This window comes from Saimiri boliviensis, chromosome 8 (assembly GCF_048565385.1).
Source record: "Saimiri boliviensis isolate mSaiBol1 chromosome 8, mSaiBol1.pri, whole genome shotgun sequence".
Lineage (NCBI taxonomy): Eukaryota > Metazoa > Chordata > Mammalia > Primates > Cebidae > Saimiri > Saimiri boliviensis.
This window is the reverse complement of record NC_133456.1, coordinates 6,954,932-6,980,152: the sequence shown is the minus strand read 5'-3', so window position 1 is coordinate 6,980,152 and position 25,221 is coordinate 6,954,932. Positions and strand designations below refer to the sequence as shown.

The following is a 25,221-nucleotide window of genomic DNA, read 5'->3' as shown; positions in this document are numbered from 1 at the left end:
ATCCTGCCATAACCATAGTGCCTTGATCATAGCTTGTTGTCAGAGTTAATGAGATAATGCAAGCAGAGGATCTGGTGCAGAAAAGCAGGCCCCAGGGCACCTCAGAGGCACCAGTGGATATTTGGATATCCTGTTTATGCTCTTTGTTCTCTGTCATTCTGTCCTCAGCTTCTGTAAAGATGGGAAGAACATGGTGGTAATGGATGCTTAGGGAGGCAATCTAAAGAGCACTTTTTGATTATTCAAGTGATTCAGGTTTTTGTGATAGACATTGGGAAGGGATCGGTTACATTTACCCTCAGTGTTCTTTTTGGTTCTGTAGCAAGGTTGGCCAACTGTGGTCTAGAAGACAAGTAGACAACTTATACTCGATGTCTATGTGAGTCCTACCATGTGAAGAAACCAAGGTTGTTTGTTTTAAAGGTGGTGATAAGAATAGTACTAGAAGCCACAGTAGCTAAAGAATGATAGCCAAGGTCCAGCCGGCATGCCTTCGCCACAGCCCTGCCATGCACAAGTTCTGTGTTCGTCTCTGTTTTGTTCACCTATCCCTGCTTCCCCTCCTTTCTTAACCACCGGTCCACTTAGCACAGAGTAGGGACTCAGATGAATAAGTGAAGGGATCCTTTCAAACCAGCTTCATTTTTACTTTAGGTTCTTCCGGAGGGTGTGAATGACTTGTGAACTTACCCTGGAAATCCAGTGTCTTCATGGGGCATAAATCCACCCTGGCCAGAGCTCTCAGGCATGGCTAGGAACAGCCAACTGCTAGCAGCTTCTCTGGCTAGCTCGGGGAGGGAACCCTCATTCAAACCCCATTTGCCTCCTCCCAAGCCCAGCCATATAATCGAATCCTTATTACAAATGGACGTTCCCCTCAGTTCTGGCCAAGGCCGCCAGATTAGCACAGTGAGTGTGAGTGTGGGGTTGTGGCCAGCATGGGGAAGACAGAGCAAGCTGGCGTAAAATAACTCCTATTCCCTCTCCCTCTGCCATGGAGTTTTTTTCGGCCCCTCCAGCCAGAGGAAAGAGGTGGGTTTGTCTGAAGCACAATACCAATCTTTTTCTGATTTGTCCTATGAAATCTTTCCCCTGAACTTAATGTTTGGCTTGATTTTATCCAGTATTTTCTTTAATCCTGTGTGATTTGGGTGTGAATCACGAAGTGTCTCCAAGAACAGCTCAGATGCAAGGGCCTTACTCAGCGGACTCACTTTGGTTTAACCGGCAGAGCTGCTGAAACAATGCTCCTCTGCGATCCCTGGGGTCTCCTCCGTCCTTCAAGGGTTTCTCAACCACTCTGTCCTCGCCACCCGCCTGTGACTTCCTGACAGATTAACTGATGTTGGCTCAGCAAGCATTGTCCTTGTGCCTGGTGTGGCTCCGTCCTATGTTAGACTGAAGACTGATAAAGTCATCTTCAGAGGGGTCGGGGAACTGCACCATGAATGGGGGCTGGCACCTATTCTCAAGGTGGGGAATGGAACCGCAGCGCAGCAAAAGTTATTAAATGCGCTTGATCTTGAGAAATGCTTTTCGCGTCATCGTGATGCGCCTGGAATGTTTGTTTGTCTGATCGTAACTACTCTTTAACATTCAGGCTAAAAGTATTTTAAGGTTTAGTTGCAGACTAGATTTTGTTTTCTTGCTCTTTATATTTCTTTGCATTTGAGAGCTTTATGAATTTTTCTTAGAATGTGGAGCCCTTTCTGTTTTTCTTTTTGATTATACTTTAAGTTCTGGGGTGCTTACGTAGAACGTGCAGGTTTGTTACACAGTATACACGTGCCGTGGTGGTCTGCGGCATCCTTTTGCCCAAATTGGAATGGGGGAGGTAGGACTGCGGAGGTGCCGCCTTTAGCGTGATATGTATCTTTCTGGAGATTTTGGTCATCCGTCTGTCCCTACCTTTTAGAATAAAGAGACAGCTAAGTCGATTTCCTTCCCCCAAGGAGGAGGTCTGGAATGTGGACCTGGTCAAACTGACAGAGAACACAAAGGAGGTTCCCTTTCAGCAGCCCCGGCAATGGCAGGGTTCCACAGAGGAGCCTCGGGCAGGCAAAAATTAGGGCTCATTTCCATGAAGCCTGCATTGAAGTTGGCCAAGAGCTGTTTTCTCTGTGTCTGCAAGCCCAGTAGATGGGGAAGGATCCTGGAGAGATTTTAAATTCGGGATGAAAATCTGCCAGTCACATGGGTCACATATGTGGTAGTGGATGAGATGGAAGGTAAAAATGTTGGAGAGAAATTCACATTCTGTCCTTCAGTACAACACTGGACGTTCATTATGTTGGAGGCTCCAGCAAGCTGCTTGGAGGGGTCACAGAGGTGTGCCCTGCCTCAAAGGAATTGAGGTCTAATAGGATGCATAACATACGTGTATCAGTAACTGTGGACACCGAGCAGATGCACTTTTTAGTTGTTGTTGTTGGTCTTAGTATATTTCTAACATTCACTGATTGCTTTTTATGGGACAGGAACTAGTCTAAGTGTTTCACATGTGTTAATGCTTTTAGTCACTGACTAATTGAATAGCAAGCCTAGGGTATTATGTGCCTTGGAAAGGCCTAGAGGCATAAGGGAAGGATGAAGTCGAGAGGAGGTCCAGGTGGAAGATATATCTAGCAGCAGGCTGGAGTTGAAGTGAGGACAACTATGAGTACTGGGCTGAGCAGCCAGGCTTCTCTAAGACGAAGGTCAATATCCCCAGGTTACAGAACGGGAAGCCGAGGCACTGAGTCATACGGTGGTGTCTCCCAGATCACATAGCTAGAAAGTGCCAGAACCAGGAGCCTTAAGCCCAGTGAGTTTAGATGTACTAAGTTCACTCTGCTGTGTTAGTTCTTCAGGAAATGGGAGGCTGAGTGGTTGGAGGGTGGGAATGACTGGGATGCCTGGTTTCTGCAGCCATATGGACCAATACCAAGGTAATCATGGGGGCGATGACCGTCAGAATCTGTCTAGACTTAACGGTGTCCAGTAGGAATATAGTGTGAGTCACAAACAGAAGCTGCCTATGTAATTTCAAGTTTTCTAGTAGCCACATCTACAAGAGTACAAAAGAAACAAGGGAAATTAAATTTAAGACATATTTTATTTATCCCAGTATGTCTAAAATATCAATCTTTCAATATATAATCAATATAGAAATTATTAATGTGATATTTTACCTTCTTTTCATACTAATCTTTGAAATCTGTGTATCTTACATGGCATATCTCAATTCAGACTAGCCACATTTTGGGTGCTCAAGACCCTCCTGTGGCTGTGGACTCCCTAAGGGGCAGCCATGGGTCTAGAGTGTGACCAGACTTTTTGGACCCTTCTAGATAAAATGGATTATAGGACCTCCTCTTTCCTTAAAGTGGGTTAGAACTGGTTCTGTTGCCACAACCACCACCTATCACTGTGCCATCCTGAAAGTCTGAGCCGACAGTCAGTGGCCAGTTCCCCTCCTCTGCTATGGCCACCAGTCCTTCCTCTCAGTCTGTAGCCTCTTCAGTGTCCAGGAGTGGAAGTGGGAGTTTGCCCAGAATTCAAGGGACCTTAACTTGATTGCCAGGGCAGAAGAGCTCCATGGTTTGGCCTGGAAACTCTGGCTATTCTAGCCATGTATGTTCACTCCTAAGCCATCTAGACTTCCATAACCCAACCGTAGCATGGAGGCCCTTGGGTGGAAAGCAGCAACCACATTGGGTGAACCCGAGCTCTTAGGTCATCTAAATCAGAATGTTTTGATGTCAAAGCCATTTCTGTTCTTCTGGAAAGCTCAGATTAACTACTTAGTGAGTTTAAATTCTGCAGATAACTGCATCATCTTCCTAACAATCCTCGCACCCCCTCTGGAATTTAATATTGATGTTTCCACCACCAGCTCTCCACAGCCTGGGTTCCAGCACGACACTAGCCTTTCCCTGTGTCACTCAGGACTGCCCTTACCCCATTCCAAACATGGATTCTGCTTCTTTGTTCTGTGGATGCCTGGGCAGTTCATGTTTGCTAATGTACATTGGTTATAGGTGGGCCTCGTGGAAGGTTATTAAATCCATGGATTGATACATGGACATGCTAATCAGTGTAAATATTCTCACACTTTAGTTATCTTGTATGGAACTAAGTGGACATCCTCATGGACACATGTGAATATGTGTTACATCCTAACTAGACAGTGCATATCAACCATTGATTTAAATAAGGGTTTAGAAAGGTAGGCGTACTCCTAGATCCTTACCTAAGTCCAACTGACTTAGTTCAAGCAATGGGTCATGAGAAGAGATTCTGTGTAATTCCAAAGAATTTAGATGTGAAATTTGAATGGGATTTTTATATAACTGTGCAATTCCACAACTGAGGAAATAGCGGGTCCTTTCATCCGTTCCTCGTAAACCCCAAGCTCCTTCCTGCTCCAAATTCTTGGGCTCGACTCTTTACCTGAAGTCTTGTCCCAGATACACCTGTTACTGGCATTTTCTCATCCTCCACTTCTTAGCTCGGATTTCACCTCGGAGAAGCATCTCTGCTCCCACCCAGAGGAACCATACGCCCCCTCCAACTCTCTCCATCACGTTAGTTTGTTTTTTGATCACTCATCACTCTTGGAAAACGTCTATGGTTTTTCTCCCCTGTGGTCCTTTGTGGATAGCTGGGACTTTGCTGCTATGCAAAGGGGTAGTCGGCAGATATTTGGTGAATGATCTGGAGTATGTTTGAGTGATACTGATGATTAGATGTCCGGGTACCAGTTTCTTACAATAAATGAGAAGTGCAGGTAACGCACTTTCATTCACCACACATTTGTCCTTGCTACGTATTCCTTGCTACATTGGGTGCAGAAACAAAAGTGTGGTTGGTTAAGCTCCCTTTTCTTTTCGACCCTCCCTATCCCCTCCTGCTCGCCTGCGAGCATTCCTCAGATGTCCTTGAGTCCGGCACTGTGCTAGCTGATGGAGACACAGAAGCAGGTAGAAGGATGTCTCTGCCCGCAAGAAGCTCATCACACAAAGCGAGGGTTCCCTGTGGTAAGAGGGACCAAGAAGAGCTACGGGCTCACAGACGAAGCTTCTGCTTTTCCCTAGAGGAAGGGTGCCCTGAGATGCAGGAGGCCTTCCCAGAGGAGGCGGGGGAGGACTGCACTCAGCAGACACCCTACCCTCTCCCCAGGACTACTGCCCTCAGGCCAGACCAGGCATGACTTCTTTCCCTCATCTCAGGACCATGCACTCTGCTGGCCACAGCCGGGGGCCAGGGGGAGGTGATGGACCTAGCATTATTCACAGACCTTTCCGTGGTCCCCTAATGCAGGGATCTGTTCTCAGGCTGCTGCTGAACTGAAAGAGACTGCCCAGTAGGTGGCGTGCGGGCACTGTCAAGTGCCCGGTCCCCACTCAGAGCCAGCCCCTGCCAGCGCACAGTCTCAGAACAGAGCCCCTGCGACTGCAACCTAGGCCTGGTCTGAGTCCATTTCGTTTAGTTTCAAAGAAAGAATTAACAGAGGCTTAGTAAGTGTATCTGCTCAGAGGAGGGCGTTCTCTGAGAAAAAACAAACAAGACTGTGTGACCCCCACATAGCGAGCCTGTTCTTTGGGAAATATATCATTTGGTTTAAAAAAAAAAAAAAAAAAAAAAAAAGAAAAGAAAACAGAGCCTTGTGTGCTTTCTTCCTGATGGAATCGGTGAGGGCGCCGTCCACGCTGCCCGGTCTGCACACAAGTGGACACGTTGTAGTGCTGAGGGGAAGGCTGACATCTGACGACCCTGAGGGTGAAGAAGTCAGCAGGTGCCTGCGTTTCTGTTGGGCGGGAGCTACACCCTTTCCGCAAACCTGGAGAACTCAAAACCACAGTCGTTTGGCCCCTCGCTCCTGTGACTAGGTGTGTGCTTGAACACTCAAGCCATCGGTGGTGCGTGGAATCAACCCCACAGGTGTTTTCTGATTCCAGACGGTGTGCTTGGGAATCCCCTCTGGGTGCCACGCATGGCAGCACACAGGCGACCAGGAGTCACAACGCTGCCCTCACCGTTAGTCTCGGGCCAGGCCCTGTGCCAAGGACCCTGGGTGTCTTGCCCAGGTCGGATCTCATAGCCTCCTGCATGGAGTGCTCAGCGCTGAGGGGCTTTGACTGTATGTGAAGATGCCCTATATATAATAATGATTTTAGAAATTAAATTAGTAAATACATATTTGAAGGGCAAAAAATGATATTCCCTGATGCTTAGGCTAAGGAATGTCAATCAGAAAGTAAATTTGGTCAGTCTTCAGAAGAGAAACCAAGAAGACAGCTATAGACAATTACCCACCTCCTCTGTGAGCTCATAGTTCTTCTGAGTCCCTCTTGCCTGCTTTGGAGGACAATGAAGTTTCTTTATAAAATTAAACTTACTCAACTGAAAGAATGTCCCTTAATCCTGAAGCTGTGTCCTCAGGTTCTTTGACAAAATGCCAGGTTGGGCTGCAGAGCATCTGTCAGCCTCTCCAGACGTCCTCCTGGTCCCCAGATGCCCGCCTGTACGGAACACAGCAGTGGCGCCTCTGCTCTGGGCTGTGACTCTAGGGTCTGCCAAGGGAAGGACACTCACAGGAAATGGAGAGAGGGCAGGGGAGTCGGGCTGTGTGTTCACCCCTGGGTCCTCCGGGACTGGCTGCACCCATCTAAAGCCACATAAGCCGCCTTCTCTCTGGGCTCCGGCACCCTCTTCTCCCTCTGGCCCTTCATGCGGAAGGGTGGGAGCGCCCCGCTGTTTCTAGCTTCAGGATGCTGCAGCATTTCCTGTTGTTTCCTACACCCCACCCAGGCCTTTCCAGGAGCCTCTTTACTAAACCCTCCGTAATTTGCCAGCTGGAGTATGCCATGTGCTTCCTGCTGCGGCCCTGACTGATACGAAGGTAAGGATACATGGAAGGTTTGTCTTTCAGTCATTACTCTGCCAGGAAAGAAAGAGAGAAAGAAGAAAGGAAATATGGAAGAATGCAAAGAAAAGGAAAGGAGGGAGGGAGGAAGGAAGAAAGAGTTGGGGAAAAAAAAAAAGGAAAAATGAGAGACCCTCTATCAGTTGATTTATTTCTCTATCTATCTGTCCATCTCCCATTGTAGTGGGAGTGGAGAATTCCCATATTCCCTTCTAATAAACTCCCCTTCTGCTCAAGGGATTAAGAATTGTTATCGGTTGCTGACAACCAGAGCAGCCTGACTCATCCAACCATGAATCCCAAAGTCTGGAAGCCACTGCTGGGTGTAGCTCTGACCCCTGCCCTCAAGGAGCGCACAGTCTGACACCACCACCGCTGCCCTGTCACCCCTCCTTCGTAAAACTTTAGTCCTCTTAGCCTCCCCTTCACCCCCAAAGGGGTCTGTACCCATTCCTCAGGCCTTCTTACATGAACCTTTGAGTCTGGTCTCCCCACTAGGTTGCAGAAATATCTTGAGACTGCTCTTCTGCGCTCCAAGTAGCATGAAGACACTGATGAAACTCTTTTGTTCAGCTTTGTATATCCAGGGCCTGGCGAGGTACCTGGCAAAGGAGGTGGAATGACAAATAAATGATGAGAGGAAACCCACGTACAGGAAAGGGAGCACGCAATGAAACTATGTTATCTAGCACCAAGGTTGAAAGTACCGACAAGAAGGAGAATTTATAAAAGGACCCGGTGTCTCGCTGTGCACTGGGTAGCTAGGGAAGGCTGCAGGGAGCTGGCTTGCAGCCTGTAACTTTGAGGCCACAGTCCGGCACACTTGGGAGCAGCAGAAGGCCCTTCAAATAACCTGCGTGGGTTACTTGCTCATTTGTGTGTGACTAGAACCCTTCCTCCCTTCCTCTTTCCTCCCATCTTTCCCTCCCTCCCTCCTGTCCTCCTTCCCTCACATGGCACTTGTTACGGAACAGCTACCATGTGACAGACGCTCTATGAGATGCCAAAGATCTAGTGATAAAGTGGATAACATTGTCCCTTCATTTGGTATTTTCATTCTCATAGGGAAGATACGGTTTTTTCAAGTTCATAAATAGACTGATAAATAAGACATACTACGTATTTTGGATACGCTCTCCAAAAGAAACAAGAAAACAGAAAGTAGGGAGAGGTACCTGTGTTAGTTAGATGGTCAGGGAGACCCTTTCTTAAGGATGATGAGTTTTGTTTGTTGGTTAGTTTTTTGTTTCGGAGGCAGTTTCACTTTGTTGCCCAGGCTGGAGTGCAGTGGCAAGATCTCAGCTCACTGCCACCTCCGCCTCCTGGGTTCAAGCAATTCTAGTGCCTCAGCCTCCTGAGTACCTGGGATTACAGGCCCCACCACCATGCCTGGCTGACTTTTTGTATTTTAGCAGAAACAGGGTTTCACCACGTTATCCAGGCTGGTCTGGAACTCCTGACCTCAGGCAAGCTGGCCATCTCAGCCTCCCAAAGTGCTAGGATTACAAGCCTGAGCCACGGCACCCAGCCAGGATGCTGTTTTCAGTGGAGTCCTGGGGGATGAGAAAAACTGTGGAGACTGGTCCAGGCTGAAAGAACAGTGTGTGCAAAGACCCTGAGGCATGGGAATGGTCACTATACTGGGTTCTGGAATCTGTTCATAGATTTCAGCCAGATTTTCAAAGAAGGGAAGGTGACCGAGGTTTTGTTGACAAATTCCTGTTTGGGGCTGCATGTCTTGAGGTAGTTGCTGATACTGCCCCATTTCCTCCACTTTGCCTTGACCATTCCTGTGCATGCAAGCATGGCTCATACCTGCCAGCACCGAGGTAAAGGCTTTCTCTGGCTTCTGCAGTCCTTTCTTCCCAGGCAGGCAGCAGACCAGACATGGCGAGGAATCAGCCCCTCTGAGTCAAAGGCTGCCCCTCCGAGGTGGGATGTCTCTGAGGTGTGCGTTGTACACCGGCTCCCGGAGCTCCCTGATGGGATCACGCCGCAGTTGCCCACAGTGGTAACATGCTGGCACCTTGTGCTGGCCATCCTCCCATCTCTGAATCACTTTGCCACGTCCCTGCGGATATTTCCTGGGAATCCCTGTAAATAAAAACCTTGCACTTGAATCCTGTTCTCAGGGACATTTTCTGAGAGAATTCAAGCCAAGACACCAGCAGGCTGATATGTCTCTGCAAGAAGTGATTTGCTGTAGACTAGAGCTTTGAATGCAGTTTTGAGTGCGCTCACATAGGCTTTTACGTTAACACCACAGCATTGGGCATGCTTCCCATTCTATTTCAAGCTCCCGAGCATGTATTCCTAACACACCAGCCTGCTTGGGGAATCCACGTTTGCTTTTAGGGGTACCAAGGAGCCTTGGCTTTATGCTATTAATAACTGAGAGTAGGCGCTTTAAGGAAATTTGATTTAGAGATAGGATTTTCAGCTGCTTTCTTATTTGAAGAAAGGATTTGATGAGGAAAAGGCTTTTCTTTTCACTGGACACACTCTGACCTTTGTTCTACTAGATTAATTTCATATCTAGAATGCCCTATCTTGGATGATGAATTAGCAATAAAAACCTCATCAAAATGTAATTACAGGCGAAGTGTTGAATAATGATCTCTTAAAAATTCCTATAGATTTGTCTGCACCTCCTTCCCTTTGTGGGGGAAATGAGCCTCAGCTGCTAGCTACTAGCCCCAGCTCAGGAATGCAGACCCTAGCCCTATTGCGAGGCTGGGATGTGAGTGCTGGCTTCTATCATTGCCCAGTGTCATCTGATTGATCAATTGCCTTTCTCCATGTGATGCACATCTTTATATAATTTAAAAGACCATCTCAATGGGGGTAGGAATACACAGGAAGTGGGAGCTCAAGGCAGAATGAAACCCTCTCCTCCATCTGTGGCAGCCTGCTGGGGGGAGAGAGTTATTAATTAAAATGTTAACTGCCCAGACAATAGCAGGCAGAGCAGCTTGGAGAAAGCCTGAGAAGCAGGCACTGTGTTAGAGCTTTCATAACTGCGAATTCCAGGAAAGTTTGCTCCTCCTTAAAATAGGAAACAGAGCCATCCGCCTCTAATAGGAGACTTGAGTGGGCTGCGTAAGTGATGTTAGGCTTTCCCAAGGAGCCCATCTTGTTTGTCTCCCGGGTTGGGGGTCGGGGGGGTTGGACTTGACTGAGTGATAACCTCGCCTTACACTCACTGTGTTTCTGTTTCGGGCCCTGTAAAACCCTACAGCTGGATCTGACAGCAGAATATTCAAATGATCCCAACTGGGTAAATGCCCACATTCATTTGAATAACTGAAGAATTCAATCATTTGAATGCCAATGATTATTCCTTTGGGAGTTTACATTTTAGAAAGACCTTCCATCTGAATCCCCATGAGAGCATTAAATTGCTATCTAATTAGCAGTCCCAAATTATATATATTTAAAAGATAATTAAAGGTTTGAAGGCTGTTGGAATAACTGGCTATACATTTAAATGAATCACTAGAAATTTGTTGGTAATGTGTGGAGTTTTCTTTTATTTCTTGCTTTCCTCTTTGAAGTTCAGTAGACCCAGCCTCACGGGGTTAAGTCTGGTAGCAGTAAGATAAAGGCAGATGTTTTTAATTACTGCAGCTCAAACCTCCAAATAATTACAAGCAGCTGTCATTTTTACATAATCCTAAATGATAAGACCCAAAGAATGCAAATAAAAATGTTGAGACCATGGGCTTTTTGGCACAAGGATTTAATCCCTATCACACCACCGCACTGACCATTGTGCTTTATGGAGGAATGTGCTCTGAACCATTATACACTTAGGTGAACTTTCATAATTATGTGACAGGCACATCTATTTTCAAACACACCTCCCAGGTGCCATTTCCGTGTTCTCTGGGGAGGCTTGCTAGGCAAGGGGAAATACTAATGTGTTTGGAATTTTGAGGCAAGAAAGGAGTTTGGCTAAGCCAGGCAAAGCGTTTACTGAAAGTTTTTCTCAGCCTCACTTGTCTGTTTCTCCTAGAGATGGGGACTGCCCTGTGCATGCGTCAATGGCCCCCTCCCTCCATTATGCAGCATGATAGGATTGTCCCTGGTAGCATTTCTTTGTCCTGTTGCTGGGGTTTTCATTGGCTCGGCCACTACTGTGTGCCAGCTAACCAAGGACAGAAATCCCAAATGACAGACTGACCTGCCAGCTCCAACCCAGGAGCTGTGGGCTTAGGTCTCAAATTCCAAGCTTTTGATGCCTGTCTCTTCCTGGAAGGGCAGGGCCCTCTTGAGGAGCAAGTCAAGGGGACATTTACTGCAATCACAAGGGCTTCTCTCCTTTGGATCCAGTGACTATGATACCAAAGTCTACAAAATCAAGGTAGGCAATTCACCCCAGGCAGAGCTGAAGCCCAAGTCTGCAAGAGACAAATCTAGAGCAGCAGCTGGAAAGTAGGCACATGCACACACACACACACACACACACACACCCCAAATTAGAACAGCAGCCCAAGGACCCCTCTGCTAAGGAATTCTCAAGATGGATTTAAATTGAGACTGGGACCTGGCTTGGCAGAAATGTGGCCCAGCAAAGAGGATCACCCAGTGAGCTAAGCTGGATCCCTTGGGAATGGGGAATAGAAACAGATGAAAGAGGAGATAAATCAGACCAAGGGTTTATTTGGAACATGTAGAAGCTGACAGACATCACAGAGTATTATTACCTCTCCACAGTGAAAAAATGCAGAGATTTTAGAAATGTATCCTGAATATTAGAACCTGTTAAAATATTCTGATTCTTCCAAATGCCAAAGGGCCTCTCCTGGAGTTTCTAAGTTTCTAACTGCACTCTGGGAAGAAGATCTAGTAGTAACTGGGAGAGGCTGGGACTTTTATCTGACTCCCAGGATTGCTGCAGGTTTTTCATGAATAGGGGGTTGGACTCCCATATTAATGAAGCCCATGGGCTCAAATACAAATATAAATATATGTTTTTATATATTTAAAGGAAAGATTCATTTGATCATTAATGACTTGAAATTCAGCTCTGCTCAGTGTAGGATTCTAGAGACCTGGTTAATGATGACTATAGGTCACCTTGCTGTCATCCCCTTCCTGTGTCCTCAGGATGCACCTCAGTTAGTCACTGGGCAGCGATCTCAGTTCCAGACCGGGAGGCTCACTAGTGCCTGTTTCTGTATGGAGCAGAGCAGTCTCTGAGGTCAGATTCTAGCGCTGAAATTCAGCCAAGCTACTTAACCTTCCTAACCTCAGGTTCCTTCACTGCAAAATGAGAACACAAAATAGTGCCTACTGCAGGAGACTGTGACGATTAAATGAGATAATGTTCACAAAACGTCTAGAACAGGCCCAACACATAGCTCGTTGTTACACCTGTGTTTGTTAAATGAATACATAAACTAATTTGTTCATTCACTCTGTCCGCTCATTCGTCACATATTTGTGGGAACCTATGCCTTGCCAGGCACCGTCCTAGGCGTATGGTCCAATGATGAACATGGTGACATGGTGCTTAGGACCTAGCAGAGGACACAGCCAAGTAAGCTAATCATTTGTGGTACAGCGTGATGGCTGTGGAAATAGGGCCGCCATGTGAGGCTGAGGAGAGGATGGGAAGGACTAGACCCTGCCCAGCCTGGCCAGGTCAGGACAGACTTCCAAGAGGAGGGGTTAGCAGGAATGGACCACCACTCTAAGATGAAGCGAATTCAGAGCACATGGGGTGGCATGTGCAGAGGCCTGAAGGCAAGAAGTGATGATAACATTTTTAGCGGCCAGCTCAGTTTAGCTGGGGAGTAGAGTGAGAGGCAGAGTGTAGCAAGAAAGAGGCCAGAACAGCAAACAGAGGCCAAGGGCCAGGCACTTGTGAAATTCTGGGCTGTTAGGCGCTATCATCTAGGGCATGAGGAGCTTTGAGGGTTCCAGCCCAAGCAGTGATATGATCTGATTTGGATTGTGAAAGAATCCCTCCGGCTGGACCCTGGAGAATGGATTGGAAGAGTTAGAGTACAGGCAGGGACACTGCTTAGGGGACGCGTGCTCGTATCAAGGGCAGAGCTATCACAGTGGCTGACACTGAGCTGATGGCAAGATTGATGTGATCCAATTCCAAGAGACATTTAGAAGATAGAAGCAATGGACATGGTAGCTTGACGGGCCCTGCTTGCTTTGCCTGGCTCACTGCCACTTTTTCTGATTATACTCATCCATTCCAGCTCTTGCCTGTGTTTCCATGGTCGCAGGCAAATATAAGACCCAGAGAACTCAGCCTTGCAGGGGACATTTGGCCATCCTGAGTCATGAATCACATCAGAACTCTCTTGGGTTTATTTAGACCAGCATGCATCCAGAAACATTTTTAAAAAGACATGTCACTATAATTGAGAATCACCAGAAACAAAACAAAACAAAACAAAAAACCCTCAAAACTGAGTATTTTGCTGGGTCACCTGTCTAGTGGAGTGGATGGACTGATGATGGATGAGAACCTGCTCAGTTTGGTAGTCCGAACACGGCTAGGGCTTAGAGCATATGTGTACAAAGTGGCTACATGCACGTTTATGCTGCAAACCATGGTATCCCCAGAGAGGTACAGAACGAGGACCGCTCCAGGTGAGAGAGGAGAGAGACTCAGCTGGAAGGATCTGGGAGATTTCTTTTAGGAAAAAGGTGGCCACAAAGTTGGAGTCCTTCATGTCCTTTCTTTCTTCATAGGCATCTTCAACAGCTTTTAGCAGGAAAAGCAAAACAAAATAAAGCAATGATGCCAGGCATCTCCCTAAATAAAGTCACACACACACACACACACACACACACACACACACACACACATACACACATCTGATGAAGGCTCAGGGTGCTGACGTTGGTTGTTGGTTGATGCTATTACAGGCATACATCAGGTAATGGCAGTTGGCTTGGAAGAAAGGATTTCTTTCCCTCTTGCTGCATCCCTCTATTAACTTCACTTGCAAATTCATTGCCAGCTTCCTGCCCTGATTGTCATTTGGCATAAAAACCTGAAGTTGAAGGCTCTCTCTGTTCCTCAGCCATCTCTGAGATGGCGAGACTAGAGTCTACTCCCCAGGGACTAAGTTAGTGAGAAGCTTTGGAAATGGGGTGACAGGATATGAGTCAATGGGCCTGAACTACTGACCACAGGAGGAAAACCAACAAGAGAGAGAGCTCCCTCTTCCATGATGGTTAGCTCCGGCATCGTTCGAAAGCCAACATTTTGTAGTGTTGATGGATACAACTGAGATTTGACTTGAGTGCATAAGGAAAGTCAATGTTTTTGTAGTTTCAAAACTAAAATCGATTTGTTGTTCCTAATTGTACCTCATATTCAAAACAGCCTGTTGGTTCCACATACTCGAGAGTCTTTTGATATGGTCAACTACTCAAAGGAATAATGCAAAAGAAAATAATGTAAATTTTTTTAAAAGTTACCTGCCAATCATGGCCAACATGGTGAAACCCTGTCTCTACTAAAATACAAAAATACATAAAAAATTAGCCGAGCTAGTGGTGGCATACACTTGTATTCCCAGCTACTTAGGAGGCTGAGGCAGGGGAATCACTTGAACCTGGGAGGCTGAGGTTGCAGTGAGCCGAGATTGCTCCACTGCCCTCCAGCGTGGCAACAGAGCAAGTCTCCATCTCAAAAGAAAAAAAAAGTTACCTGCCAAATGTCACAGACATACTTTCAAATCATAGAGGTCTTATTTTTAACCCCGGATAGTATCTTCTAATGACACAGCAGTATCTGAAAACTTTTATGAACCTGGCTTTGGAATAAGGCATACATCCATGCTCAGGAACTCAGTGCAGCTTTGTCTGAAACTTTGAAATTTATTCCAAGGCTGTCTTGCGTCTAACTTTTGTCGAGGAGGCTTTAGAGCGGGTTTTTAAGTGATCAAACTCGTCAGAGCAGATGCCCCCGGGTGCCCACATGGATCTTAGTTTTGCATGCCCGTCTGTGTGTGTTCTTTCTTCTCTGCTGAGGGGCATTCTTTTCTCAGCGTCACTTCTTTACCTACAGCAGAGGTCTGAGTTGCCACTCTCCCTCCCTGCTTTCAGAGTGCCCTGTTCTCTGTCCCATTGCTGGCACAAAAGGTTCCTCCCAGCTCAACTACTCAGCACTGTTTTGATTTTTAATGTCTAGCTTGCTGTTACAAGACCAACCGGCTTTTTGAGAATGGGAGCTTAAATCCAGCCTCGGTGTGGTGAGAGGCTTGACCTACAAAGAAAGGTTGGTGGGCTAAGTTGCCTCCTCCCCACACACAGTGCTGTGTGTGACTCATGGCTACCCAGAGGACACTGATTAAGATAAAGGTCATTTAGGTTTTCAAAGCAGCCTGTTAATTGTTGTTTTTTAAAAAAATACCAAAGCTGTTTTAGTTTTATGGCGATCAAAAGGATTTTGTAATCATACTAAGAGAGCACATACAACTTTTCATCTTTGAGACACTTAAAAACATTAATTAATAAGAGCACAGTACCTTTTAGAAAAAGGAAAGGGCTTGTTGTCTTGACATGCCCTGTTGCCTCCTTCCCACCTTCCTGCTGGTTCTCGACACACCCTCATGGCCCTTTTCCCCTGAGGTCTATCTGGGCTTCTCATCTTTCCGTGACACGTAAGATTGCAACTCCAAATACAGGCTTATGGGCATTTTTCTCTTGGCATAATGTCTATGTCATCCCATTGAGCATCTTGTCTAGAGAAGTCTGGGCTATCTCGGAGTCACACAAGCAAGAGGCCAGCACCATTTTGGTGGAAATCTGAGCTGAAACGATATCCTCCTGTACCACAAGGATTCCCTGAGGCCCTGAGATGCATGTTGGTGAAATTAAATAAGATATTGCAGGTTAGACGTTAGCATATCATTTAACTCACTGCAGCCACTCAGTTTATTGTAGGTGTTCCTTTTTTTTTTTTTTTTCTGAGACAGAGTCTCACTCTGTTGCCCCGGCTGGAGTGCAGTGGTGTGATCTCAGCTCACTGCAACCTCTGCCTCTTGGGTTCAAGCGATTTTTTTGCCTCAAGATCCTGACTAGCTAGGACTGCAGTCACATACCGTTGTGCTCAGCTAATTTTTGCATTTTTTGGCGGAGATGGGGTTTTGCTGTGTTGGCTAGGCTAGTCTTGAACTCTAGATCCGCCTCAGCCTCCCCAAATGCTGGAATTACAGGGGTGAGCCACTGCACCTGGCCTAGGTATTCTTAATCTGACACCAATTATCCTTTCTCTGGCCACCAAGCTCAGTTTCAGGGTAGGCCAAATGAGTCAGCTGGTAACAGAGACGTGACCGGCTAATGGAATTTGACTTCCAGTGTGATTCTGTGACCATTAATGGCTCTTCTGTGTCCAGTCCCATCAGCAGTTGCCATCTGAACCAAGGACCTGCATTACCCAGGAGAAGAGCACCTCAGGGGAGGCAGAGCCAAGGGCTGGTGACGACCAGACGGCCGGTTCAGAAACAAGGCTGAGCCGGCTTCACTGCGATGCCGCTGCCTGTCAGCCACGTCACCACATGACCTGCCCTTCCTGGGTGCTGCGTTTTCCCGTCTCAGAAGCAGCTACCCCTCGCCTGGAGTTGTGAGAATGAAACAAGACACATACCACTCTTAGCACAGAGCCTGGCACCAGAAACATTCACCCTCATGACGAATGATGGGAAGTGAGGGGGAAACTGCCCAGCAGGGGAATAATCGCTTTTTTATTCTTTTCTAAAGGCAGTCACTTGGAAAGCAGAACAGATTCGTTGCTGCATTTTATAAATTTCTTGTTAGAGAAAGAATGAACTTTGAAAAGTGAAAACAGTAAGTGATTCAAAGTACTTTTACTTTGGGAAAGAGCACAGAATGGCAGGTGCCAACCCCCATATGGTGTTAGTAAGGGCAATATACTTTTCACTTTGTATACTTTTCGTTATTTTCCAAATTTTCAACAATGCGCTATTATTTAAGGGATAAGGGGCTGGGGGGAAATAAGGAAACAACAAATGCTCAAAGTGCTTAGATTGTGACTTCGAGTCTGTCACCACCCCATCCCCGCTACTGATCCCCAAGGGAGCAGGGGCTGACAGAGGCCACTGGGGCTGCCTTTTCCCGGGGCCACCTCCTCTGGGTCTGTCACAGCCAGAGGCCTTGATGTGCAGCTGGCAACATGGAATCAAAGGGGAGAAGGCCCTCACTCTGCCACAACCCCCCTGGCCTTTGCCTTGACCTTGAGATGAATGAGCACCAAGTCAGGTCCAACAGCCTCCTTAAAGGAATAGGGCTATTTATAAACAAGATACTGTTATGAGCCCCTTTACCTGTGAAGGAACTTCCTCCCTGGGGGTGAACTGCATGGGGCAGGGGCTGCTGCATCTCATCAGTCAGTAGCAGCAGTTGTTAGTACTGGCCGAATGGGCGTGTCTTCAGGCCGTTTTTATTAAGACACACGATGTGCTGGGCTCCTTGCTAAACCATGTTTGTACCCATTTGCTTCTCAGTGCAGCCCTGTAAGCTGAGTGCCCGTACCTCCATCTTAACAGATGGGGAAAATGAGGCACAGAAAGGTGCACTCCTAGCCCCAGACCACGTAGTGTGTAGAACTGATTGGAATCAGAGTCTGACTCCAGGGTCCTAGCTTTAAGCACTCTCCTAAATGGGTTCCCTTGATGAAGCCTGATTGACTGGTAATGAATTGTGATCAACAGCATGAGACTGGCAGCTTATTCTCCCTGGGTGATTCTTCCATGCTCTCCAAGGCTTGCCCAGGCCTGGCACAGAGCCTGAGGAATGTTAGGTGTTTTGGGATGTGTAGGTGAACAAATGAGTGAATGAGAGAAAGAATTGATGAGTGAGTGAAGGAATGAAGTGCCCTGTGGCCATTGGTCCTTATCTCTTGCATATGGAGGAGTAAGGCTACTTACATCCGTCCTCCTGAAATGGTCCCTTGAGCCTTGGGCAAAAGAGAAGACATAGGGCTTTGGAGGAAATGGCAAAGGTCTTCATCAGCTTAGCACTGTGACTTTCTAGGAGAGAAACATCGGCCCTAGATCATCGCTGGCTCTCAGCCCTCGGCCACACCCCGTGTCCAGATGGCATGAGCTTTGGACAAAGTTTCTTCCTCTCCACTTGGGCATCTCCCACCCTCATCTCCTTCCTTCCCGTTGGCAGCATGGAGTAGCACATGTATGTATCAATTATTAGCACACACAGTATTTGTTCCACAGAGGCTGCATGGATATGTGTAGCTGATTTCCTCTGGCCTTTCCCAGAAGAACACAGAAAGAGTAAAGGTGTTTTGTTTTATTGAAATCAACCTGGTCATTGCATTGGCCCAGCCCGCTGTGCCTTCAGAGTCAGTCTGTAGGTAACGCAAAAGGGTGCTGCTATCCAGACCGTTAAATACAGCCGGGAAGGCTCTGTGCTGCAGGCCGGTCCTGGTTCCAGCCTGCTCCTTGGTGCGTGCCCTCTTGCCCCATCCTGCTAGGCCAAGCGCTTGTTTGTGTGTTCCCCACATCTGGCCTTTATTTGAAACTCCACCTCAAAGTATTTCGTAGCACAGAATATCTTTCTTTATTAAATTCTCCCCCACAGATTTTTTTCATAAAACAGGCACCAAAAACTACAAACCTACCTGTGGCTCTCAAAGTATCTGTTTATAAACCTTTGGAAACTGTTTGCAATTCGTTAATCACATTTTGAAAGGAAGTTACAGATTACAGATACACTAACAAATGCCATACACGATGCTTAGGCCCCAGTAACCAACTCCTCACACAGAAGAAGAGGGAGTCGTGGAGCTAAGGGACCTGGGATTTGTCCCCTTTTAAAACTGCATGGAAGAGGGGAGATTGGGCCTGGGAGCTGGACATTTGAGAATTTAGTTCTTTTTCTTTTGCTCATAGGGGTGAGGGGCCGGGAGAGTAGGCAAGGAGAGATCAACTGTACTCCAACACAGTCATGCGTTTTGGAGAGTAGGAGGGCATTTCGCAAATCACATGTTCCTCCATAATCATGAGGCACTAATGTTTGTGAATACTTCACATAACATGTACTTTCAAAAGCAGTTTATGCCGGGCATGGTGGCTCACGCCTGTAATCCCAGCACTTTGGGAGGCCGAGGCGGGTGGATCACGAGGTCAAGAGATCGAGACCATCCTGGTCAACATGCTGAAACCCCGTCTCTACTAAAAATACAAAACATTAGCTGGGCATGGTGGCGCGTGCCTGTAATCCCAGCTACTCAGGAGGCTGAGGCAGGAGAATTGCCTGAACCCAGGAGGCGGAGGTTGCGGTGAGCCGAGATCGTGCCATTGCACTCCAGCCTGGGTAACAAGAGTGAAACTCTGTCTCAATAAATAAATAAGTAAATAAATAAATAAATAAATAAATAAATAAATAAATAAATAAAAATAAAAAGCCGTTCATTTGAAAAGAAAAAGAAAAGGCACTAAATATATACCAGTTGGAATTCTATTCACTAAATATATACAAGTTGGAATTCTAGTCACTACTCAATGCTTAAAATCTAAGCCAGCTTTTTAAAATTATTATTAAAATAAGGTCTTTAAAAGGGAAGGGTGATAATGTGGAGAGAAAGTATAGACATAGAAAACATCCAAGGATTTCAGGCACAGCCTGATCCAGGTGCACACACCACATTTGCAGGACCCTTTTCTTATCTTTTCTCGGCTTTCCCTGCGTTGGCTTCATTCCCAGGAAGACTCTCTACAAGTAGTGGCAGAGACGGCCATGAGCTGTTACAGGTTCTCATCCTGCCACCTTAGCAATGCCTCTTCTGGATAAATCCAGGAAAGCATCCCAAGTAGAATATCTTGAGTTTCATTTGAATTGGAATGGGTTATGTACCCACCTCTGAACCAGTGACATCCTAGAGGGATGTGGGCCTCCCTCACTGAGAAGGCCCCATGAAGGATGGTTTTACTTTCACTAGAATTATACTTACTGGGTGTGGTGCCCAAGGAGTTCCCTACAGGAAAACTGAGGTGATTAGTAGGGGATGGGTGGTAGCAGACTGCAGCATAGGAACCTTCCTAATAGAGTGCCACTCTCTGTCCTTTTAATGTACTTGCTTAGTAGGGGAAAGGAGGTAGGTGGCTTTAGGCTCCGTGTGCTACAGTTGGCTCATAGCTCTTGGCCTGTTATATCTATGCAACAGCCCACTGACTAATTTTACTTTTCTCACTCAAATTGATCACTCTGATGCATGACTATTTATATTGTAAAGGAGCTTATTCATTAATAAAAACCCACATGAAAAGTGTTTCAAACCCATTTTACACACCTGACTAAGCAGACGTTGTAGAAGGGCGTTCATTCTTAAAACAGTGTTCCAGTGGAAGTATCCCTGCCCCCTATTTGTATCTTGCTGTGAAATTAGATTACAGAGACTTGCTGGAATATGGTGGCTCACGGGCCAGTATATGGCAAGTCTTTAATTCCATCACTCTCTAATCCTTCCAAGTATCCCAAATACCTTTTGGTGCCATGTCCTGCATTTCTTGAGAGATTATAAAAAATGAGTAAAGACATCTGGGAAGGATCAGAAGTCAAGAATTCTCTGCTGATTCCACCTTTGCTAAATGCCATCTAAAAGGACTTGGGCTCCTTAGCACAAGTGCGAATTTTTCTGCCGGGAGAGACTTCAGTTCAAACTTGTAAGCTCCGCACCAGGTAGAGACATATGAATGTGACTGTCTGACACCATCGTGTTCAACAAACATCTCTGGTCTGCCTATGGTTTGCAAAATGGTGACCAGTGAAGTTATTGAGTGGTCTTCTTCATTTCAGGAAAATGAGGTATTAGCCAATTCTATGAAGTGAGCCTGTGTCGTTCCGCAAAATGCATGGCTCTCAGGAATGTTGCTAGCTGAGTATTAAAAGATTTTTCTGCGTCTGGGGCTGTGCTTGCCATTTTACGTACAGTATCTCATTTAATACTCCCAACTTTTCTTTGCCATGGAGGTACTATTGTTTTTACCCATTTTGCAACCAAGGAAGGAAGCTTGGAGTAGCTGGGTACCTGGCTCAGGATCACACACCCAGTGTAATGTGAGTGGTGTGACATGGCAGGGCCCATGTGATCGTCTCTCTGAAAAAAAGACACAGGGAAACTTTTTTTGAGGATGAAGGAATATTTGTTGCTCTGGAACTTGTAGTCTTTTTTTAAAAAAGCTCTTTGACAGTAGTTGTAATAACACGAGGCTCAGACATGAAAATTTAGACAGGGGCTGCTGGTGGGTGAGGTGTCCTCTACTATACTGGCTATGAAATCTTATTTAACTTGTTTAATTTATTTAACATGTTAGAACCTGTTTTCCCAAATGCATTATGGGCAACACATTGACCTTAAAGAAGCAGAATTAAGAAGGATAAACTACAAGTAAGTCCTTGTGAAAGAATGAAGCACTGCTTAATTGACTTCGTATCTTTAGTGCCTGGCACTTAGTAGGTGTCCAGTAAATGTGTATTGAATCAATGAATAAAGAAGCATTTTGAAGTAACCAAAGAAAGAACTTCCTCAAATTAGACAATTTAGATCCAGCATTAGACTATCCAAGAAATTATGGAAGTTCTGCCTGTCAAGTTCAGGATCTGGGCTATGTGAGTTTCTGGGGTGCCTAATAACTCTCAATAACGGTTCTTAGGTAACAGAGGTCCAGAACGGCTGTCTGACTCTTAAGTCCTTGGGGGACAGGACAGTCCCTCCCCCACACTCTGCAATGAGGGGCAGGGCACTGCTGCTGCTGACGACTCCCATTGACTTTGCTCCTGTTCTTTCTGCTCAGCCCAAGACTGCATCTCACAAGGGCCAGGGCCTCCATGCACACAGGAACTTTCCATAACAGGATCCAACTGCTAATCTGCTATTGTTTACAGCGGCTTCTGAGGGAACCACTTTCCTTCCCCTTCATCTGGAGTGGATCTGATGTCATAAAACTGACCGTGAATGTCTGTTAATTGAAAACCTAAGAGTAGGGGATGGGCTCACCGTCAGTCAGGGTGGTAACAGCCCACTGGCCATTAGGAGGCCAGGCAGCATCCTAGGCAATGGTGGGGAGGGGAGGGGGACTCTCCAGAGAGGTCACAGAGTTCCTGAAATGCACTTGACAGGGTAGAAAACTGCATTACTTGGACACTTGGACCTGTTTGGCACCACAGTGGTATAAAATCAATCCCTTCTGACCCTTCCCCCGTCACACTGGGGGTCAGTTTACACTTGTCTAGCTCAACATATCGGCTTTGATTTTTTCCCTCGTGCCCAGTGTGGCCTCAGCACCCATCTCCGTAGTAGCCTATCATTTCCAAAATGGCAACCTATGGTTTTGGGGTCTTAAAACGCTTAAGACTGACCCTGCATCTTACTTAGAGCCTTCCAGTTAAATCAAAAGATGACGGATCTGGAGAGAAAAGTGAAAAAGAAAGCAGTATACATGCATATATATTTTTCCAGTGTGCTGTTAACCACATCTGATGAACGTGTAAAGGGGTTGCTAATCCTTAGCCTGCAGCAGAGGGCAGACTTTCCTACATTATAAACACCCCACAACCAGCATGAAAGGCCTCAAGACACAAGAACGTCCAGACACAAGAACATCCGGCTGATAAAATGGTAGGCTTACAGGGTGACGAACACCAGTGATTTAGAGGAGAAAACGAAAAGCACTTCCTCAGTTATTATGCGCTCATCAGCTGTTCCGGAGAAATGCCCTAACAGCCATTAAATCTGGCTGTGATTCCCAAGCCCCTCATCTACACCAGGTAGAGGAGCTGTGCTTAGTGCAGTACTGCTGCGGCCAGTGTGGCAGCAAAAAGATGGTTCTGTGCGTCTGCAAGATGCCACCAGCATGCTGAGCCCAGCCCCAGCTGTGGAGATCCGTGCTTTTGGGTAGGTTTGAGACAGAAGGGAGAGGAGGGAGAATTATAAAGAGAGGGGGGATATGGCTAGATTTTTGGTAAATTTTTAAGTAAGAAGCCCTTTCTTGTGTCGTGAATTGAGTTTTAGCAGCTTTGAAATACACAACCCCGCCCCGCCCCCACACACACCCCATTCTATGGGAAGACAACTCCAGCTGCTAACCGATCTGCTATCGTTACAGAATTTACATCGTTTACATGTATACCATCTATGCGTATGTACATATGCACACACCCCACCCCCATTCAAGGAGGGGACACGTTTTCCTTTGTATCTGGTGTTTTTGGAACCAAGGAGTCTACCAGGTAAACTCATATCAAGCAAAGCATTAACTTTTCTACTCCCCCAGCTTGGAGCAAATGTTTAGAGGCATCTAGCCTCGGCTTTCCTGTCGTTAAAGCCCCTAGGACTGTCATCCTGCTGGGCTTCTCACCCATATCGATCCACTCCCAAGCCCTGTCCGTGAAACAGGCCTTGAGAGGATAAAGACTGTGCTGGCTATTACTTCACGGACTTTTCTTTTTCTTCTTCCCCCTCACTAGTATGAAGAAGGAAAAAAGCGCAGGAAGCCTAACTACAGTAGCGTTGACCTCTCTGAGGTGGAGTGGGAAGACCGCGATGACGTGGTAAGTGATTTGCTTTCAGGCCTCGTGGAGATGGAGCTGCACTGCACCCACTTCTGTGCCTGGGGTGATGCCAGGAGTTGGCCAAGAGGCCCACCGAAGGGACACCTGGCCACCAGAGGGCCGTGGAGACAATGGGCCTTTCTTTGTACCATTTGCGGAGTTTTATAACTCTCCAGCCGGTCCCTCAGACCAGTTGCAGACAGGCCAGCCACCCCAGCTGCTTGTGCAGTCTACTAAAACCATCCCCTGACTGACTCTGGTCCCCTCGACAGCCGATGACTCCGGCCTCCTCCCCAGTGCGGTGAATGACGCCTGACATCTTCAGTGGGACCTGGCTGGGCAACAGGAGGCTCTGCCCAGCACAAAGTCAGGGTGCCTGCAGGCCAAGCAGGCAGGTTCCTGGGCAGCAAGAATTCACCTGTCAGGACCTCAGGGACACAGCTGGTGTTTTCAGAGTGCAGCCCAGGGCTCTGCAGGCTCCCTTTCCTCCTGCTGGGTTGGCTGCCCATTTCCTGTACCTTCCCAGCCTTTCATTCGGCTCCAGCCTTGCTGCAGTCGCCGCCTGTGCTTTTTCCCCACACAGATTCAGCCTATGGTGCTCCATCAAAAGCTCTCCTTATGCCCATGACTTAACCCGGTCAGGTCTTCTTGTTACTTCCTCAGTAAATCAGATTTGTTAGACACGGCTGCCTTTGTGTGAATCCAGGTGGACGCTCCTTAATTAAATCGTAACTTCCCAGGTGTTTCCATCTGAGTCCCTACTCTTCACTTTTTCTTAGGGCGTCTCTGTGCCGAGGCCACGTGTCTCTGCCCTACCCGCCCGGATTTGTCTGGGGTCCTTTCTTAAGGTCCACTGTTGAGTTAGCATTGTTTCCGTCTCCCACTGCATCCTGCTCTTCAAAGGGATGCTGAGGAGAACCACTGAAAAGCCCAGACTGGGTTCTCCTGCCTTCCAGAACACGGGGCCAGCATCACAGTGCCCTCACTCCAGCTTTTCTTCTTTCCACACCCTCTGCACCCTGTCACATGCTCAGCTAGCATAAATCTCTCGTTTTCATCCTTGCCTATAAAATGTGAGAGCCATAGCTGTTTTAGAAATTGAACCTCTTTTCTTCTTCATCTGCGCTACGTCTACTTAAACCCAAGTTTAGACAAAATAACTCTGCCATTTGATTAAAGCTCCTCCTCCACACACTTTTCCCCACAAGCCAATGGGCTGACATAGTGTCAGCTCAATAGTATAGTCAAATTTTCTATCTTCTTGCTCCTTCAACACTGTCCTGAGGATCTGGGCAGTTCTTAGGATTGTCCTGCACCTCATGTGCCCACCCTGGCTTAGCACAGTGTGAGGAGTGCTGCTCAGGTGTTAGACTCCTGCCAGCTTCAAATCCTACCTTCACTGTTTGCCAGAGGTCTGTCTTGGGCAGATGAGTATGCCTCTCTAGACCTCAGTTTTATTTTGTGTGCTTTGTTTTATTTTTTCCAAATAAAATGAGTATGATGGCAGTTGTCCCCACCTGATAGAGCTGTTGTGAGGATTAAATGGGTTAATAGATTAAAAAACAGAAAAGTGGGGGCCGGGCTCGGTGGCTCACGCCTATAATCCCAGCACTTTGGGAGGCTGAGGCGGGCGAATCACAAGGTCAGGAGATTGAGACCATCCCGGCTAACACCGTGAAACCCTGCCTCTACTAAAAATACAAAAAATTAGCTGGGCGTGGTGGCACGTGCCTATGGTCCCAGCTACT

General features: G+C 46.8%; 1 protein-coding gene across 9 annotated transcripts in view; it reads left to right on the top strand.

Moving 5' to 3' along the window:
* The window catches only part of CACNA2D3 (calcium voltage-gated channel auxiliary subunit alpha2delta 3), a 935,925-nt gene that overhangs the window by 690,377 nt on the left and 220,327 nt on the right, over positions 1–25,221 (top strand). For all 9 annotated transcript variants that reach the window (XR_012518702.1, XR_012518703.1, XM_039477586.2 and 6 more), the window contains one exon: positions 23,390–23,473. Coding sequence is in view for 7 of the 9 variants with exons in the window: in XM_039477586.2 (XP_039333520.1) it covers positions 23,390–23,473 (84 nt within the window). In the remaining 2 variants the exon portion in view is untranslated. The remainder of the gene's footprint in view (positions 1–23,389; positions 23,474–25,221) is intronic.